Here is a 21,259-nt window from a genome sequence, read left to right as displayed (position 1 = left end):
ATACACTCTAACCATATCAGGATGGATTCAGCAGTACTATTCTTGAATGGGTGTCACTCAGGTATAATATTTTGGGTAATTTAGAGGAAACAGCGTCCCAAGGCACTTCAATAGATTTTTGTCCACAGTTGCTCTTTTCTCACATGATTGAGAAATGGGTTTAGATCAAGTCTAACATAATGAATAGATGAAGCCATATTTAGAGGTTGCTTTCTAGACTGTTGGAGATCCATACAATGGGTTTGCGTTATTTTGAAATATTTTAATGGTGTGATGTTTCCGTCTTCTGAGAAAACTCACTTTCTGGGAGTAAATTTTTTAACTTTCATTGACTTGGATTATCCATTTTCAGCAAGGTGTTTGTTGAAAAACTCAATTGCTTTTGTTTATTTAAATACAAAAGTACTTGTTTAAGTTGAAGCATATGAGAAAATACAAATGTTGTACTATACCCTTTACCTAAATTTACTTTTTCCTCAGACTATGAGAACAGTACATTTGCGCAGTTCTTAAGAACACGGAAGTTAACACCCAGCTTGCAGCACTTCATTCTTCACTCTATCGCAATGGTTTCAGAGACTGATTGCAGCACTCTTGAAGGTCTTCAGGCAACAAAAAAATTTCTTCAGTGCCTTGGCCGCTATGGCAATACACCATTTTTGTTTCCTCTGTATGGTCAAGGAGAGATCCCACAGTGCTTCTGCAGGTAAGCTTCACTTTTCTAATACGTATCTTCCAAAAAGGAAATCCTTGGTAACCTAATGCTAATAGATATCATTCAATAGGAATCACCCTGTTAACAATGTCATGTTGGTTTTATTTGCTTTACATTTTCATTGGCTCTGAAATTCTGCTGATGGTAATAAGTACTATGAAATGAGAAAGAAACAATTTAACTCATATGTAGCTATCCCTTTTAAAACTGACAGAGGAGATCCGGAGCAATGTCTGTCCAAAAGGATGACTGTGCATTTTGGTAGGTTGAGAAAATTTGTGGTTTAGTCTTCATGAAGTTACAGGACGATAAATGTTGTCAGTTTGTGTTACTAATTAATGCTGAGAGTTTATCTGCCATTCATAGGTAGATACTTAATAATGAACTGAATTTTTCTGAAAGAAGCAAAATTGTGCCACATGTCCAGTTTATTACTAAATTTAAAAAATTATGTAATTCTTCACCTTTGTTACATTACAGACTTATACAAACAGGGCAACTGATGTGAAATTATGGTCTTACTATCTTGGCATCATTTTGTAGACAACAAGCTTCCACCTATGACTTGAACAGCAGAAAAGATATCGTGAAGCCCTATTACACTGAGCCATATACAGACTGCAGTTTTACGTTCTAACATCTTAAAGAGCAGCCATATGTTCTGCACTACTTGAGCCCTAGAAAGTAATTAAAACAAAAAACCCCTATTGATTCCAGGATAAAACAACATCCACTTCATCCCCTTTACTTGCACGGTGGGCAATGGTGATGTAGTCTTTAGCTTGACTCCTGAGGTGTGTTAGGGATCGTAGTTCTAGCAGAGGAGTTCTTGATGGATGCTTTTGGGGACCATCAAGCATACATGTGCAGAGGCTGGGTGGTTTTAATTTTCAGTTGTTTCCAAAAGTTCAACTGGCTTTTAAAAGGCTAAGGGTTTTTTTTAATCCTTTCTTTTGCTGGCAAGCAGCCTTTCCATCTGCTCTATGTGGGTTTTTAATGTAGTAACTCGTAGGTCTGAAGTAAACATTAGCTCTATTTAAAAAAAGCAGTATTGCGTGATGAGGCCATTTTGTTGTCTGAGTGATATATTTGTATATCATTCGTTTAAATATCAATGCAAAGTCTTACCTGCTTTCGTCTTTGTTGGTGGACAGCTTCTGCTTTTTACATGTGTGCTACTGTTAAGAAATTTTGGTTTACAGCACGCTATTGGACATTATCTTCCTGTCTTGTCTGTATGATAGATTCTGTTTTTCTTCTCTATAATGGTACTTAAATTACTGCTAGAAGAATGGCCTTAGCAGCTTGACCCTGTTTGGCAGTATATAGGATGGATGCAATTATATGTTGATAGAAACATTCTGGAATAATTATCATAGTTTGTGGAAGGTATCTATAAAGTAGCTGGTTGGCACGAGCAGCTGGCCATGTTGTGGAAGGTCTTATTTGGCCTTAGCAACTACTGAAGGCCACATGGAATTGTCCTATATGATGTATATAAGTAGATTACCTAATGTTTCTGTTAGTTCACTAGACAACTAGGCATTGTTCTCTACTACGTTGAGTAGAAATGTTAATTTGGTAACATCTTTTGTCAGTAGCCTTTCATCTGTACCTTAAACTCCATTTGTGTGGAGATTTTAAAAAATGTGGACGTAATTAGGTGCTCGGAGAGACAATTTGTGAGCAAGAATTGTTTTTAGGTAGGTACTCTGGACACAGTCATGCAATAGAACTTGTGTTCATAGATTTTAGGGATGTCTTTCTGTCTTTATAGGACTTCATGTGGGACCAGATATCTGTACGTGACCAACAGGTCAATAAATCAAAATATTATCAGAGCCATTATAGTAGCACAAATTTTGCAGTTAAACCTTCTTTGGCTTCAAATACCTGGAAAAAAGTAAATTTAATAATTAAAATTGAGATTAGAGTTTTAGTTACATTTTTTCCACTGTAGGATCTTCTCAATATAATTTTTCTTGCGTTCCTGAAAGCCATTTGGCTTTATTTTGTTTAATAGGCAGCACATGCAATTTTCTGATCTGTAACAGCAATCTATTTCAAGAGTTAGCGATAGTGGTGTCTAGAAGTCTTATAAATATTCTTATCAGAAAATCATTCAGTGATCACAGGAATTCTTCAGATGGCCTGAACTTTCTATTTATGTCCATTGATTGCTGCATGTTAGGGTTTTTTTGCTAAATTGTAAGTCTTAGAATAAGGACAGTATTTTAATAGTTGAAGCAAATTACTCTGTCAAACCAAGTAGTAATTATACTTTTAAAAGGTTTGTATTACAAACATTCTAATACAAAATAAAGTTTAAATGTCTTTGGTTTTAAGTGAACAATGTAGGCGGCAATCACAATTTTTTTTGAGATTAATCACCATTTTTATATGTGGTCTGCCTTGGGTATTATGTCTTGCTAAAACTGAGCAGTATCCGAAGAATACTGTTCAGACTGTATAGTAAAGTGGTAACGCCACAACCTATACATCATACCCTACAGTTTTTATCACCAGGTTATCAGAGTAAGGTGTCACCTGTTCTGTGATTTCTAACCACCGTTCTATATTCTGTTTTAATGTAAACCTCTTAAGCGTTTCTTGCAGCCAGTTACACTGTGTGTTCTCATCAAGGCTACTGTTATAAATGGCATGCATGCATATTTATGTGAATGAGTCAAAGACATTTGTAAGTCACATCCTTGCATTCTAAATGAATTCTGCATAAACAGTACAACGTTTTATAACTACTGACAACACTTGAGTGAGTAAAAGCGGTGTTAGTTCTTTATTGGTTTAAACAGGTATGGTTTAGGAGAGAAAATTAAACTTTTATATCACTGTAATGTACCTCCCAATATGTCGAGGTACAGATGTGAGATTTCTGTCTCCATAAATTGGATTCGTGGTACAAGGAAGGTCATTGGGAGCCTCGTGCTGTTCCGAGCTGACAAGCAGCAAAACTTTACTGGCCTGTATAACAGCTTCCTTTGGTTCAAACTTCTTGGTATGAAGCTGTTATGTCTCTTCCTTTCTAATGAAGTAGTAGTACTATTATGCTTAGTAAATATAAATGTAGTAATATCTCATTCTTGAGGAAAATCAAAGCAAGCCTTTACATTTGATACAGTAAACGTAAGATGCCAAAACTTCAATATGTAAGGCAGCTAGGGAAATCAATATATGTTTTGCAGTTTGCTGTTAACATGTTCGTTGCAAATCTGTAATACAGCTTTCATTTTCTTGAAAAGATGTCACTAAAGAAAAACTAAAATTAGGCATCATTGTAAACTGTAGAGTGTCAGTGATACAACATTTAGAATATTTAGTATGATTTTGATTTTTTTTTTCTGTTTTTAGAGAACATTAGGAAATACCCCAAATACTTTCTGATGGAGGAGGTTAATATTAAACTTGTCAGCTTCCAAATTTTCCTTTGTAACTGGGGAAAAAAAGATATTTGACTTAAAAATCTGAAATAGTTGTCAAATATGAGGACATACTTGCTTTTGCATGTTGTACAAAATTCCTCTTTTGTAACTTGAATCTCCTTTCTTTCCTTACAGTTTTTCAGAAGCAAAAACTTCTAGAGTTTTTTATGGTTTTGATGAGTGTTTGGAAGTGCTATTTTGCAAATATTGCTTCACATAGTTCACTTTTACAGTTCACCTCAGTGAAATATGCCTCTTATTTTCAGTTTTCCTTTGAGAGGAAGTCTTTCTGGAAGCTTTCAGTTACGATTCTCTTCACCCATGACCAGTGTTGTTTAGTGAATGACAGCTGAGAAGTTGTGGCCTCACTTCTGTGACTTTTCTCAGTGCTTGCTTTGTGAACACAGTGGATTTGGGGGGAGACTTTGCATAGTTTCTCTTCAGTTTGGTTTCAGATTATTTTTTCTGGATTCTTGCAAATACGAACATCCAAAGGGAAACAAGACTTTTTGAGTAGTAGTAGCACAGTTTTTTCCCATTTTAAGTTTTAGAGGGAATTGGAGACTGTACGCCATCTGTCATCTCATAAAGGTGCTGGGGGTGACACATCGTGTCTTTTTTCTCTTTGTTAAGAGTCATCCAAGAATTGACAGATGTGGTCGTGGTAATAGGTGCTGAGGTAGTAGACTGTCTTTGGCTGCTTTGCCATAGGAATTAGTGATTCACTGACTTTTATGGGTCGTCAGTTAATGACTTGCATTTCCTATAAATAGGTTTTGAACTTTCACGTTGTGTATGTATTTGGTGGGCAATATAACCTTTTTTTAGTAGTTGTTACAGATTCTAGCTGAAATTAGTCATTTTTGTGTCAGTGCCAGTGACAGTAGTAATTTTGCGATGGAGGAAAGATCTGATTAAGACGGTTAATCTCTTTCAATCCCTATATTTACAAGAAGATTAAGAGTCCAGGCTCAGATATGATGGATTGTGTGATTGATTTGGAAGGTTCCTGTATATATTTCAAAAATGAATAATCAGTTTTTACCCTTACATTTGAGCTATTATCTGCTACAAATATCGAAGCTTCTGAGGTAGTCTCAGGTACGTTAACATTTCCAATTATGTCCCTGTTATAATCTCTAGGAAGGTTTTAATGTTCTGAAATCAAGACTGGACTTCAGGAAACCTGATTGTAATAAGCACTTAGAATTGATATATTAAAAATTTAGTGTAACATCTTTTTCATTGAAACCTATAAGTGAGTATCATGTTTCTACATGTAAGCAATACGCATAACTTTTCTGTATGTTAATTGTATTATTTGGCATATTAATGAGAAATTCAAACAATGTTAATTCCTTGTGACAGTCAGATATGACAGATTTGAGTCTTAGCATGTGTGCAATTCTATGCAAGTGTGAAAGAATCACAGGTGATTTAAAAAACAGGCTGTATCTGAGATACGAGTTCAGTCCTACATGTCAAAATACATAATTTTCATATTTATATATCTCTTATCACTTAAGATTGTTCCATTTCTTTGGACCTGAAAATTTATTTTGAAATTATTGACAACTTGTCAGTATTACTTGGTCTTTATTAAAATACTGAATAGTAAGAGTAGCTGCAATGCTGCTTTCTTCTTAATTATTTTCACTTGCATTTCAGTGAAATAATAAAACTTTTGATGTAGTTTGGCTTTTAAAGACAAACTTGATATATTCACTTTGTTGGCAGATGAAAGCAAAATGGGAAATGTAGTTAGCATGAGTGTTTGTAGGATCAGTTGTTTGTTTTTCCCTCTAAGGAGAAACTCTTTCTTGGGATAAACATCAGGGAAGTGAGATAATCCATCATTTTGAGACCTGTTCACTAGTGATGGATGGATAGATTGGTAAAGTAACTCAATAATCTTCATTTTTTTCAGGTTATTCACAGATCAGTGAGCATTGTCGTTAATAAAGCTATGGAATGCTTTTGTGTCCTTGCCCACATTATTTCTCAGAATTTGACAGGAAAAGACTTTTAATTTGGAAATAACCTTTGTTGTGAAATGCATTCTAAGTGTATGAAACTTTGAAAATACCTTCCCATTTTAGATTTTATCTTTCTTCTCAGTGAGATGTTTGTCTGTTCTTTGTTTAAAATATTATTTATGAATATGAGAGCTTTTCTGCTCCTTATTATTTCACTGACTAGAAATACAGTGTTCTTCAGAAGTTTATACCTCGTGAAGGCCTTCAACCATTAGAATATATCACATAAGATGCTCTGAATCATACGAATGTTGTCAAAGTATATAGATTTCAGATAAGTTTTCAGTCAAGAAATTGTATTCTAGGGGTTAGAATATACCCTGTGGTACAGGAAAAATAAATGTAACATTACATATTAAAAAAGGCTGAAAGTAACTTATATTGTCCTACTCTCATTGTTGATCATGCTTGCTTCATTTTACAGACATATTTGGAACTTAAGAGCACAAAATACAAATGCTGTAATGAGATATTTCAGTATTATTTGCTTTAATAATTAAGACAATGATAATAATATGAAGGAAGTATATCTAATACATTATTTGCTATTATCTCTTAACAATCTCTTAACAAGTAAATTATTCTCTGCTTGTGTGGGGATGTGTAGACTCTGGCTTATATATTCTTCCTGAGAATTAGAACTCAGACATACGAATATGTCAAAGCATTATCAGAAGATCTATGGAAATGACATGAATGTTTATTATTGGAGCAAATCTGGGATGTAAATGCAAATGTAGTTTAGCAGAGTCGTTTTTCATTAAACTAGAAGACAGAGAAAGGTAGCTTCCAGAACATTACTGAATTAGTGAAGTAGTCCTTGAATTTCATTGAGGGTTAAGATAACTTGAATTTTTATGTCTTTTCTGGAGGCAGAGAGCACATAAATGGATTTTATAGATGAGCTAATGCTTAGTGACTGGTTTCTAGTTACTCGTTTTTGTGTCTCTGCCCTACGGTTCTGATCTCCCAAGCTCCTCTTTGAGGGCAGAATTGTTGTGTAATTGCAGCTAAAGGACCTTGTGCAAGGAACAGCTTCTTCCCTTACAAGGTCGATAGAACTTAGAGCCAGGCAGGTCTCATGCTTCCACCTTCTGCAGAGATTAGTCTTCAGAGTGCATTTGTAGTCAACTACCATCACAGTAGTACAGAAACCGCTGAACTCACCCCCACACACCCCCGCCCCCCCGCTGTGTAGTAATTTAGTACAATTTCCACAATGCTTTAGGCATAATTTCTGGGACACTTGCTAGTTAAATAGTTGAATATGTTGGCTGATGGATCCTCACCTTACTTTCATGTAAGTCATCTATTTCTTGAGTTTAGCATCCCAGAGCATGATTCGTAACCTAGATTCACTAAAAAGTAGTGTTAACTGCAATATCCTTGAAAAATGTTTATATAGTTCTTCCATTTAATAAGCCACTATTAAGCTTATTGAACATTTAACACAGTTAAAATATGGTGTTTATCTTCTAGTTCATTTCAGATCTTTGCCCAAAACTCAGTCAAGGGTACACCATGCAACTTAAGTGCAAGTTAATTTTCTAGCAACTTCGCTTTGAGGTCTGTTTTTAGGTAATCTTGTAAAGCAAGATGCAAGTGTACTGAGTAAATTTGTTGAACAGACTATTTAGCGTTAACAATGTCGTTATTTTAAGAAACAGCACTTTTTACATTGTGATTATGACTGTTCACAATCTTGACTCTTCATGGCTCTGGAACTACTTATTTCAGACCTAGTCTCAAATTCGTTACCTCAAATTTTGAGTGTTTGCTGAGAAGACAGTAGCCTCATATTTCATCATGTCAGTCATCATCTTTCAACAGTGTTTGGATTTACTTTGCAGTTTCTGGAAGCACAATAAATTTATTCTGAAACAGAACGTATTAATATCCATTTGTGCTTCAACAAATGACAGTACTTTTCACGTAATAGTTTTATGGGACTTTTTCTGGCAGTACTCTTACCCAGATAAATTTTCATAATTCTTTGTGACTTAACTGTTTGCTAAAACCTTAATCATTTTCACTCCTCCTGAGATTTTCTTATAAGTAACTTGTTAGGTTGATTTGGTAAACTTTAAAGTAAATTTATTGTTCTTTCTAAATACTTTATTTAAGAAGGCTAAATGCCAGACTGTTTATTTTTAAAAAACAACAAACAAACAACACCCCACAAAACACTTCTGCTGGAAAGAGCAGTTGTATTTGAGAGCAAATCTAAAATTTGACCCAAATCTGATTTTATTTTTTTTATTATTATTATTATTTGATTTGATCAAGAAGCCTGTTACTATGGAGTAATCTAGTCATCAAGAGTTTATGGTCAAACTTGGGTTTTTCTTCTTTCATGAGCATTGGAAGATCTACTTCTTGCACAGGTATTTTTTTGCCCCTCTTAAGTGTTCCGAGTTATAGAATGTCACATTTAATTTATTTTCTCATAAGCCAGGAAATTAGATTAATCTTACGCAAAAGACTTTGCTTTCAAAATCCTTGTATGCTAGATGTCTTTTTTTTCCTGCAGAGGTTCTTTTATTTCCTGTTGTACAGAGGATTGTTCTCAAGGGTATCTCATCCCTACGGACCTCTCATGAAGTTAGCATCTTTTTTTCTTATTCACCAGCAGTAGGAACCTACAAGAAACTGAAGTTGAGTGGGTTGTATCCTTTCTTGCAAATTGCAGGTCTGATCTGTCAAATATTACTTCTACAAATTTTTCTTCTGCAAAAAGTAAGGATATAGCAGAAAAGAGCATGTCGTGTCTGCCGAATCAGCAGCTGTGTGCAGTAGAACAGCCTACGTAACACTCCAGGCAAGCAGAGGCTGAACTGGCCACATTCATGTAGCCCATATGAGGGTGGTGTTGAACCAAAACTCTTCTGATCTGAAGGGCAGCACTGACTGTGAATAGAAGTAGACTTCTGCTTCAGAAATGACTCAAAGCTAAGCAGCTGCTGTTCCAAAGCAGATTTTTGTAAAATACCATGCACATATGTGTTAGCACTTTTTTCTGCAGTCACCATATTTGTGCAGCTTCAGTATTTCTCAAATGAGGTTTTTTGTTCTGTGGTTATTTTAAATGTGGAAGATGGGAAATTAGTTTCATAGTTGAACACTTGTAGAAGAGGATAGCTAACAAGTGTGCGTAATTACAGAAAATTTCTGTGGTGTTAATGACTTTCAAGTGTATTATTGGATAAACTGGTCTCTTATTTTTTTATTTTAGGAATTTATTAATGGATACAACTAAGCTACTTTTCCACCACTCAGACTCTCTAAACAACTCTTCTACAAGAGTCATTAGTAACATGGCTCTTGTATTAATAATAAGCTTGCTTATGGTGCATTTGCTTCAATTACTGACAGTTTGTTAAGTGAAAACAGAGCTTAAACATGGTCTTATTTTTGTCAACAGAACTTTCTCAGGTTTTAGAAATAGCTTAATAAATCTACACTTGCATGAAGTGAGACTGGAAGTCTAGGAACATAAAAATGTATGATGAACTGAGATTTTTATTGCAATGTCTTCTAACATTTGAGTTTTGGAAAACAGAATTGGAATCTTGAGCCCTTAAAAGGCAGCATTGACTTGCCAAACCCTTGAACTTGCACATCACATAATAGGAACTCAAACGTTAAAACTCTTGAAGTAGTTGCACTTCAGTGCAGATTTGGCCGTTCAGATATCATGAACAATAAATATTAATCCTTGCCAGACTTTGATGAAGTAGACTTAAATTATCGCTATTTTGTAATTATGCAAAAAGGTGCGCAGAGGGTCTAATGCATCTTGGGGTAATTGATAAGTAGGTATATTACTCAGATTCTTGAGTTTTGTGCTCTAAACAAAATCAGGTACACCGGTTTTTATCTTGTTACCTATTTTAGTGTCAAATACTATACGCTCTACTAGAACTCTTCACAGTATGTGAATGTATATTTCTATATATAGCAGTCTAAATCCCACACAATAAAAAGGAGAGATTTCTTAGTTTTAAAATGAAATTTGGTTTTTAAATCCCTAGAAAAAATATGAAATATGAAATTTGCTATAAAATGGCATTTGACTGGGCTACTTTTTTTTTCCCAACTCCCCTCTCAGCTGTGTCATGTCCTCCCTGAGGTGTCACCATTCCTGCCTGCTGTGTCTTTCTCCATGAAAAGAGTTTGCTGACACCGAAATGAGCAGAAGTCCTTGTTCTCCGCTCCCCCTCTCCCCCCCACAGTGTTTTGACTGGGAGCTTTGCCATTACAGCAGCTCTTTCTATAGCATTTCCCAGTCACAGTGCTTGGAATTCCTTCTGTTTTACCATGCTAGGAAAGAAGCGAAGATCTGGTGAAAGAAATTGTTTTGCTATATGAGTACAGGCATAGAAATTGTGGTTCCTGCAAAGTACTCTTTGGAAGTTAACTAACTTCCGGTTGATAACTATGCAGGAACTTTCTGACAGTTTTAAAACTATCATTTTGCTAATTGAATTTACAAACTAGTGTGATTCTATAATCTTTCAGACCTCTTTTTTAATTTTACAGGAATGCTGAACACAGTCTCCAGGAAAAAGTCAAAATATTTGACTCTTCATTTGCTTGCTTAAGCATTTATTGTCACATATTACCCTTGCCAATAGCTCTCCAAATGCCAGGACAGTTCTGGTAGACATTGATTATTATCTTCATTGTTTCTTTGGTGCTGTTTTTTATATTTTTTTTTTTTGTCTTCATCCGGGTGGGTGCACATACTGAGATCTGGCTTTTTAATGGGAACTCTGTGTTGGGAAAATTAACTATCTGTTCTTTTAACTGTAGCCATTTTATTTATTTGATTTATCTGTATTCTCCTTTTTAATGTTTTTAGAACATACAACAATATTGTAGGAAATGTTCTAAGGACCTTTCAGGAAACACAGAATTTAACGTAAGAACCAGGTCACAGCTTTCTCTGTGTGTAAAAAAAAATAAAGTGAAAGAGGACAATTCATTAATTCAGCACTTGGCATGTTTTCCTTTGATCTTCCTCCAAAGCTTGCTGTGCTGTACATGCAGTATTCATCTTTAAGGAGGGAAGCAAATAGTTTTTGCCATAGAGGACCGTACAGTTGGGGAGAAAAATACTCAATTTTTTTAATTAACCGCTCCATGAATTTTAGAAAGTAGAAGACAAACTATATGCTAGAAATAAAAAATACTTTTTTTGGTGTGAAACTATTTGATATAGTTTTCCAATTATTTTATGTAGTTTCAGAATGAAATAAGGGTAAGTCTGTAATTTAAGGGTGTTTATGGTATCTCTGTGTTGAAAATCAAGATGTCAGATGGAGAGACATTCTATTTTTGTTCAATTAATATCGGAGAGCATTACATCAAAGCAGTAAACTCCTCTTGTAGCAACAGATGCAGCAACCCTGAAGCCTATTTTCTCTCTTGTTACATTAGTGTTTAATTAAAGAAAACAACTAGTTGGAGGCACTTACTTTCTGTGAAATGTAATGAAGATTTATTTTGTAAGTGACCTTCACTGTATTAGCTGAATCAGTAATCAGTAGAATTAATAGAATAATCAAATTATATACAAACTCATAAATCATCGCGAATATGCTGTCAAAAATTCAGCTTTTAATATGTCCTATTGTTTCACAGCTGTATTAAAAATTACAACTGCTGATTCCTGCCTTGATGGGACCTGAAATGGCATTTAAAGGTTGTGTATGATGGAGGGCTACCAGGCCAAAAATTTTCACAACTGTTAATTTAGCTGTAATATGGTTTTATGTCACCAGGGCAAAGTTGAAGTTGAGTACAGTGTTGTTGCTATCTTTCAGCAAAACTTGAATTATTGGTGTAGGCAGTCGCCAGTTAATTAGAGTAATATCAGTTTAAATGTCTGTCATTTAGGGTTAATGGTATCAAAGAGCTGCCTTGTACTTGGAGTACAGTCAAATCATCTTGAATAGCCTATTGTACAAAAGTAACGTTAGCACAATGATTTTACTTTGCCATAAATTATTGGGACGCCATTTAGTTTAATATTTCAATTTCTATATTTAAATAATTTTGGCAAGTTCTTCCTAATCATGTCATTTTCCATGCTAGGCTGTTTTAATAGGTATTTTGGCTCTTTGTAATTGTTTAACACAACACAATCAAAATTCCTTTCCATTTTCATTTAAAAAGAGAAGTTTTCCGCTGGTCTACTATGAAAACAGGTCGTGCCCGCCTCCACTGGATAGCAGGCTACTCTTGAAAATAAGTAATTCACATTTTTGCGCAGCCAAGCAGCAAAGTTCTTTCAAAGCACACTAGAAAAATAAAGTACATATATCAAAAAGCCTTTGACTGTGGTTGAAATCAAAGGAAAAATATAATTTATAGTTTTTAACAAAGGAATCTTAGTTCTAGTTAGGTTAATAGTGCTATTCTTTTATACAACATATGAAATAAATTCATCTGAGTTGGTTTGAAAGATCCTAATACATGCTTTGTCAGTCAAGAAGCCATTGATTGCAGCATTAGAGATAATAAGCCCGTAGCTCAAGGCTCTGTAATAATTCTTCAGTGAATGTTTAACCTTTGTGTCATCTTCAGCAATCTCCACACAACCAAGGCTGGGATTTAACGCAGTGTATATTCTTCCTGCTTTTGCGTGAGTAGAAGAGGTATTTCTAGGGAACTGGATCTTCTGATTTGGCCAGTACTAAGTGGTAGTGCTGACGTTTCCTTAGACTGCTACTTTTTGGAGTACAACTCAGAAGACATGCGAGTTGGTAACACACTTCAGCCGTTTGCCGTGCTGCATCATTTGTGCAGTTTAAAAGGTATTGCGGTACTAACTGTCTCTCGAACTACCTAATATGACTTCTGAATGCCAATATGGATTCCATTTTAGGAAGTCAGGTTTGCAAAATGAAAGTTTTCTTTTCGAGTTCGTCATCTATGAACAGATACCTAAAGCTCTTTAACTTCAAAATAAAATTAAAAAAAAAAACCAAAACAAACAAGAAACCTGTTGGTAAACCAGGAAAATCCTGCTGTCATCCCAGAAATCTGGGAGAACTATGTTCCACCAAACTAGCCTGCCTTTCTCATATTGATTGTTTGCTTTGGCTAGTCTGATGCCTAGCTCATGCTAGGCGGGTATTAGAAATGTGGTCACGCTAATCTGTTAAATTACAGTGTAAACTCTAGCAAAAGATAAATAGAATTACACATTTTAAATACAATACCTAGGCAGACTCTGTTACTGCAATGGCAGGTGTAATTTCTAATTTTGATGCCCTCCCAGTTTCAGCTCTGTCCTTCCATCTGTGAGCTGAACGTCAAATGGCTGGGTCACACCAAAGCTCAGCTGAATAACAGGAACTCCAAAAACTCAGTTTCCTTCTCGGGCATGGTAAAATGGAACAGTGTGTCACTGTATTGAATGCACTATGGACTGTTTTATGATTTACTCATAAGAGGCTGTTTACTTTTGAATAATAGGGATCACAAGAAGAACACAGGTGTATTTAACTTGTAGGACAAAGGAAGAATTGTCAAATGTCACTTAATAGCATTTCACGGTTGTCTCTGATAGAGCGGTTCTCTCTGAGAAAAGGATATGCAGTTTTTGTCAATATGCAAATTACTTGTTTGTTCTTTCTCTTCAGCATACATGAGAAGAGGTCAGTGATAGCTGATTGATCTGAATGAACCACTGGAGATTCTTAAATGAGTAAATTAAAAAAAAAAAAAAATTAAAGATTCCAAGATAGATCAGACATTGCGAACAGTCCAAACCTGAAATTGTATTGTAAAGGATCAGACACATCTCCCCCATCTTTTTTCTTTACCTTTTTCCACTGTAATTTCCATGCTGACTGAAAATTTTAGAGGGAAAGGTGATTTCTTTTTTAACATAATTTGAAAAATATTTTTAAAATGTTCTTACTGGTTTACTTTTTGTTACACCAAGTTCTAGAGAACTTCATCCTCTGCATTTTGTATTATTCTTATAATAAGAATGCCCCTGAAATAATGCCCTGTAAACAAAAAACTGACTGAAGTTTATCTTAATTCACAGTTAATCATGAAGCTTTATCCTTGAGAATCTCTAACATATATCCTGTTTCTGTAAGATCATTAATTTCTCTGCATTATAGTGCTCTCACAGAAAGTTTGAAGAGTTTTTTAAAAATACATAGCAAAAAGAATATTGGTGGTTTATACTTGCTTGATAGCATTTTGAAGAATGTGGGCTTATATTAAAATCTTTCAGGAGCTAGAATTAAAAAAAGTACTGAAGCTAGTGATATCACAGTCATTTCAATGTTAATGTGGGTCCATTAAAAATTTTAGGCATCACTTGCAGAAACTAAACTTTAATTTTTTTGTGAATTAATTTACCTTGTGTCACATCAAATCAACAGAAAAGTAATCCCCAGAAATTAAGCCTGGCTTTTGGCAGATAGAGGAAGTTAGGATGCAGGGATTAACCCGGGATCATGTTTGTCACCAGACCAACTGGACTTTTAGTGTGCAGCTTGATGGGAGAGCAGTTTTAGACTTTGTGCGTAGGACAGATTCGTCTGGTGCAGAGTTTTAGTCAGAGATCTCTTCAAGGAGGTGATAAAACATCTTGGCTAGTGATGGAATCTTGCCCAGGAGTCAGTCAGTAGGTGCAGTCAGACTAGCTCCTCTCTGGAATCCCAGAATGGAAAGAAGAAAATGGTTTTGACCATTTTAAAAAGTGGGAAATTTGAGTACAATTTAGCAGGGAAGTCTCTGGAATGCTTCATTAAAGTAGTCAGCAGCGGAACACCGGGGTGAGTGGAAGGCAAATACCTCTGAGTAGGTATGGTGTTTTACTAGGCAGGAATGTGTGCAAGGTGTAGCAGCATGTTGCTTCTTACAATAAGCCGTGTTGCAAGTGGTGTGGCAAAGTGTCCTCTTTTCACATAGACCTGCTCCGATCTCTATCCAGTACTGAGTTTCACTTGTTGACCCCTGCTGCGGCACTGCCATTCTCAGCTGTGTATATCTCACTGCATCAAAGCAAAATAGAGAAGAGTGACCAGATTATTACAGAATCTCTTACTAAAAAAAGTTTTCTGTAAAAGTTGGTATAAACATATATCCAAAAGTAACTTCCTCATATTTAAATGTCATAATCTAGTTTCTTTAAACTGTGAATCTCCTTAGAGTTTAAAAACAGATGAGTTGCAATAGTGGCTTAATGTTTGGGTAGTGTAATTTTCTTTGTTTTAGGTAATGGGCTTTATTTGCAAATGGAAAACTGCTAAATAGCTTAGTATACTTTAGATTTTGAAAAACTGACCTGTGAAGCCAGTTCCTTTTTCATTTAGGAAATTTTCATCAGTCCATGCACAGAATATCTTAAGCAACTATGTCATAACATAGGCCGAACCTGGAGGAATCCCTACTTGTAAGAGGTCACCTTTAGATTGTAAGAAGTCTTCATTCTGTTGGGGCACTTCTCAATGCCCTCAAAATTTAAGCTGCTTGTAGCCGATGAAGTTCTCACAGTACGTTTTGTAAGAGTAGAGAAACAACTTTGGAATCACACTTAGAATTCTAGTAGGAATTTGGTATGGTTATCGTGTGTTCTTATGTTCTCGTTCCATACCATGTGCAATGTAGGGTGGTCAGTAGATACTCTGTGCATCTTCAGTAAATAGATGCTTTTCCATCCTGAATGACTGACGATGGTAACAGAGAATGAGTGCTCAAGCTAATGTAGCAATTTAGAGGACTAAGATAAATGCTAATACAAAAAAAAGTTAACAACATATCCTTTACAAAAACTGTATGACATGCTTTATTTTGATTGTTTTCTGATTGTCTGATTCAGAGATTAAGACATGTCATTAAAAATGTACTACAACGTGCACAGTACTTTGCCTTGCTTATGACACGCACGCTGATTACAATTAGTTGTGATAGGAGTAACCTTTATTTTTTTCTAATATCTTTCTAGGATGTGTGCTGTATTTGGTGGTATCTATTGTCTTCGCCATTCTGTGCAGTGCCTTGTAGTGGACAAAGAATCTGGACGGTAAGGGTAATATAGGTAACCTTCTGTTTATATACAAAATACAGATGAAAAATGTGTTAAGTCAATTTAAAAAAAAAATTATTCTTCAAAGATCCTCCTTGGTATTAATAACACATCAACCTTGATTAAAAGTAATTTGTGTATAGGTCCTCCAGAACAAGGAAAGTGGGTCTAGAATATAGAAACTAAATTAATTTCCCTGTGATATTACTACAGCTCCTGATCACCCAAGCTTGGAAGACAAATCATTTCAGCTGCCGGGGGGCTGGTGATGAGTGATGTTAGTTTTCCTTGTGGCCTTACCTACTCTAATTGATTTTCATCAGATGACAACAAAGCCCTCTGTTATTGCATTTTTAAAAATGGAGCTCACCTAAAGACTCATCAGATTAATCTTTGCTGATAATGCATGTCACTCCAAGAGAAAAGACTTTAATGAGTTTTTAGGTAGATTGTTGTCATAAACTATGCTGCCCTCTTATCCTAGGATAAATTCTTTTACAACAATATCAGGCCTGTAGGCGGATTTAAAGTTGAGCTAAGAAAAATCAACCCACAGTTTTTTACATAGTGGCATTTTTCACACCTCTGTAAATTGTCATGATTTCTGTTATGTACATTCTATCAGTTATTAGTCTAACTGCAGACTTTGGCTCTCTTAAGAGTCTGCTTTCAGCTTAGTTTCTGTAATTGAAAAGTTCAAAACGTTCTGTAGAAAATTTTGAAAATTAGGCTAGAAAATACATAGTAACATTTTATTAGGAAAATTAGTAGTTAAATGATCGGTGTAATGCGTTTACTTTCCAGTTGCACTGCATATTTGACTCTTTGAGCATGGTACTTGTAGCTAGATTTGTCATGACATGGTCAAGTAGTGTCTGTTTTCCCTGAAATTCTATAAACAACAGATTTTATCTTTCTGTCAGTTCCTTAAGGTTCTGAAGTTCATTGCACAGTTTTAGACTTCAAGATGCAAATGTGACAGTATGTCATCATGTGTGTCGCTGTTTTAAGTGCATGATTCATATGCAGATGAAATTATGCCCCTTTCATAAACTCTGTAGTTTATGTTAACAGTAATATTTGAAGTTTTACTGCTTTAGGAGCTTTATTTGCTAATAATGTTTAAATAGTTAACTTGCTCTTTCAGAGGGACAAAGCTTATAGTTGTTAGCAACTTCCAAACACCACTCTATGGAGATCGTAACTGGTCAGTGGTGCTGGTTGCCCCAGTTTCCAGCTTCTTTTGCACATTCTGAAGACCTTTGAAATTAATGGGTTTTTTGTTAAGGTTATATGTATTCCAAAAAAGGTGGAGTGCTGCTTTTCCTTTAACCTGCTTTTATGTTTTGAATCTAGTAAGTTCCTCAGGGTTCCAGATAGATTTCAAGTGTCTTTTTTAGGCTATTAGGCTGCTTTAGCGGTTCACTTACGCCATTTTCACTTAAAACTGAAGGATGGATTTTTGAGGTGCAGGATTACTGAAATATTTTTAAAAGATTTTACCAGACTTTAATTATTGCAAAAACATTGGTCTCTTAATAATGCCATTATCTGATGCTGAATATGAAGAAGCACAACACATCCAGCTTCCCAAGTCTAGTCACTTGCCTTTTCCTTGGAGCTGCCTGCCTGCTTCTGTTGTCTCTTTTTAGGTCTCACATAGTTTCAAACCAGGTATTTTACCAAGTAGCATTTCTACATCAAAATAAAAGTAAACAACAACAACAAAAAAAGTGTAGAAGAGAAGTGTCAGACTTCTTTGAGATGATGAAAATAACGCAGCCTAGGTCAAAATAATGTTTTTTAAAAAAGTATTTTCAGCAAGGAAAGAAGGATCATATAATATTCTTTTTTTTCCCTAATAATTTTAAAAAGTCTCAGACATCGTCTTTACTATAGCAAAAACGTCACTCAAAAAGCTGAGTTTCTTTGACCCAGGTATATGTTTTTATTCAGGTATATTATTTTCTCCTGATTTTTCTTTTCTCTCACCTGAATGCAACACTGCTTTTACTTGCCAAGTCTTTTCCTTAGAGTGTTACTTAACAAGCTATCCAGTTTGTTGCTAAGATCATCACTATTTCCTTTCCCTTCGTTTTTTCTTCGTGTTACCTCTTTCCTTACTGTGTATTCCCTCCCTGCACCAGCTCTAATTTCCTCTTGACTTTGGGCTTCAGTGTTTTGCCTAATAAAAATCAGCTATCAAATTGTTAATGAGGGTATTTATGAGTTACTGAGCTTTTGAGTCAACAGGCCATTAATAGTAATTGGTAATAGACAAATTCGTATCTCGTTGTCAGTACAGCTGTCTCTGTAGTTTCAGAGGCAGCTTACCTTGGTTACAAATAGGTTAAATTCACAACAGTAGAAATTTACTCAAATTGTGCAGTATTCATTACTATTTTATAAGCATCTCCCTTAGGCTTCCAGACTTCTTCAAGATCTTAGTGCAGTTCTTTTTTAGCTATTTTTAATATTCTTGCTTTAGTACATGTAAGGAAAATTTATACTTACAGCTGCAGCCTTGATTTTCTTCTCAAACTTTTTGTTGATAATTTAGAGTTTAATTCGAAGTCCCTAAATATCACCAAAGTTTATTCCAACTCCTTTCTAGACATGGCTAACATTCTGTCCAGCACAAGAAAAATAAAAACCCGTTCAATATCTAGTTGAATTGCTTTTTCACTTTTTTACTACCCATGGCTGTATATACAGAGAACAGTAGATTTCATCCCCAACTATACAATTATTTTTATCATTTTACTGTAGCCCTTTTTATAGTTTATGAAAATAAGATTCAGGGAAGACAGTGTGAACGTATAGAAACTTTTAGACATACCTATTTTAAGGTTTTGGTAGTCCATTTGAAAATTTCTATTTTTTACGTATTGCATCAGATTAGGTCTGCTGTTTTAATACGTATGCAGAACATCCTGCATTCTTGATAGAACTCTGACGCTGTGTTAGAAAATAAAAAACACATCATATTCCTTAGGTTGAGGAAAAAGCACATTGAATGTATGCATGATAATTTGTTGTTGTTGTTGTTTATTTTCTCCGTGTTTATTGTAGGTCACTTTTTCAGGTACATATGATAAAATCTAAAGTATTTTAAATTACATGGATTGCGTTAATAGTAATGGTAGCCATTTTATGTTGATCACACTTTACATATGTTTCCAATTACATAATTCTGTCTCAAAAATAGAAAAGATATGATAAATGGAAATTTATACATCTGTAATAAAAAGATATAGCAAACATAGTAATTTACATATCTTTCTTGAAATATTGAATACTGGCTTTGTCAGTGCTGGTAAGTCCATTTCAAGGATGTCGCCCTTAGTCCATTAGTTTGGATAATGAGCCCTATAAAGTACATTTATAACTCGTGGCACTGCAAGGAGATGGATTCTAATTTTCATCCTTTTATCTAGACACATTGAAAGAAGGTCAATGGAGGGTTCTGTATGATTCATTGTTCCAACACATATCAGATGACAGAGACCTGATAATGTCAGTGCATAAGTGTTTTCCATATTTGGAAGCAGTACTTGAAAGAAATTTTCTCAGCATCATCCTTTGAAGTAAAGTGGAGACTGAAATTAAAAGCACTATCTCTTTTTCTGTTTAAAATCTTATCAAACATATGACCTGATAGCTATTCCTGAACAAAGGAGAGGAAACGACACTTAGCAGGAAAAGAAAAAGTGTGTAGTTGCTTTTGCTGGCTTTGAGTGATGCAACGTGACATTTAATCAACCTTTCCCCCTCAATAATGTTTAGGGGGTGGCAGGGGAAATTGTTTCATAAACAATAAGAAAGGTTATAATTAGAAATGAACTGTAGCAGCTTGACTTCCTTGTTTATTTGCAGTATTCAAATGAGTGCTTGAGAATGAAATCAGTTAGGTTCACATTAAGAAAAAACTTCTTAAATTTGCAAGTGAAACTCAAGTTGAATAGAATGTGATTGAAACTGTATGAAGAATACTACATGTTTAAAGTTAAACAATGCTTGTAGCATTAGACTTCTTTTAATTACTGTTTTCAAGTTATCTGTTGAATTTGTATATAGGTATATATGTAGTATCCAGATTCCTATGAAATCAGCATGAGAAGTTAGTGTTATAAGAACGTGCTTAATTGTCGTAAACCTCTTATATTTGTAAATAAGCATTGTGTGCACCCTTTTTCCATTCTCATTTCACACTACAGAAGCAACTGGTTTACTAAAGCTAGTGGCAGCTGATTGTTATTACTTATTTGGGTTTGGTTCTCGTCTTTAGTTTTATAGATCATTTTGGTCACAGAAGCTAATGAGTAAGTTGAAGTTACAGAAATGCTGTTTATTCATGAGGCATAACTTGCACGTCAGATATTTACTGATACAGGAATAATGTTGTGCTATGATAAAACATTTAAATCTGTAAGGGATCTCTGTCTTAGGCATCCTTTTGTTTCTTTTGATGTTTCCCTGTGCGTGCGCGTGTCTGTGCGTAAATGTGTGTGAGAGAATTTACTGGTTTGAATCTTGTATATTAAATCAACTGAAACACTGAGATATAGATTCAGAAGAATTTAATTTTTAAAATGGAAGTAACTTTCATACACCAAGCAAAAGTGAAGTAAAGCTAATTTGCTTTACTTATACAGTAAATGTTCTGATATTTTATAAAACCTTGAAAATCTTGTTTTAGAAATGAGTATTAAGCCTTAAAGATTCTTAGGATATGGAAACAAGCTATAAAGAAAGGAACTGTAGTGCACATATTTTCCTTGCCTTTTAGATAGGCAAAGCGTTCATTAAGATATGTGCTCTTTAAACCTGTAGGGGTTTCTAAAAATATTTGCAATGTCTCAGTTTGAGGAAAATATGTACAATCAAATAGAACACAGATCATGGCATATAGGAATCAGCAGTAGAGGGTTTTTTTAGTTAGTATCTGTATGCAGCCTCCTTTTTATTTGTCTCATATATATGATTTAGTTTCATATGTCATATATAAGTC

At 34.9% G+C, this 21,259-nt stretch overlaps 1 protein-coding gene across 1 annotated transcript in view; it reads left to right on the top strand.

Moving 5' to 3' along the window:
• The window catches only part of CHM (CHM Rab escort protein), a 73,053-nt gene that overhangs the window by 33,083 nt on the left and 18,711 nt on the right, over positions 1 to 21,259 (top strand). Inside the window, exons 9-10 of the mRNA XM_050902014.1 lie at positions 481 to 706; positions 16,168 to 16,245. Of these exons, the coding sequence (XP_050757971.1) occupies positions 481 to 706; positions 16,168 to 16,245 (304 nt within the window). The remainder of the gene's footprint in view (positions 1 to 480; positions 707 to 16,167; positions 16,246 to 21,259) is intronic.

Source organism: Gymnogyps californianus, chromosome 9, assembly GCF_018139145.2.
Source record: "Gymnogyps californianus isolate 813 chromosome 9, ASM1813914v2, whole genome shotgun sequence".
In the NCBI taxonomy this organism is placed as follows: domain Eukaryota; kingdom Metazoa; phylum Chordata; class Aves; order Accipitriformes; family Cathartidae; genus Gymnogyps; species Gymnogyps californianus.
The sequence above is the reverse complement of the archived record's forward strand: the minus strand, read 5'-3'. Positions and strand labels throughout refer to the sequence as shown.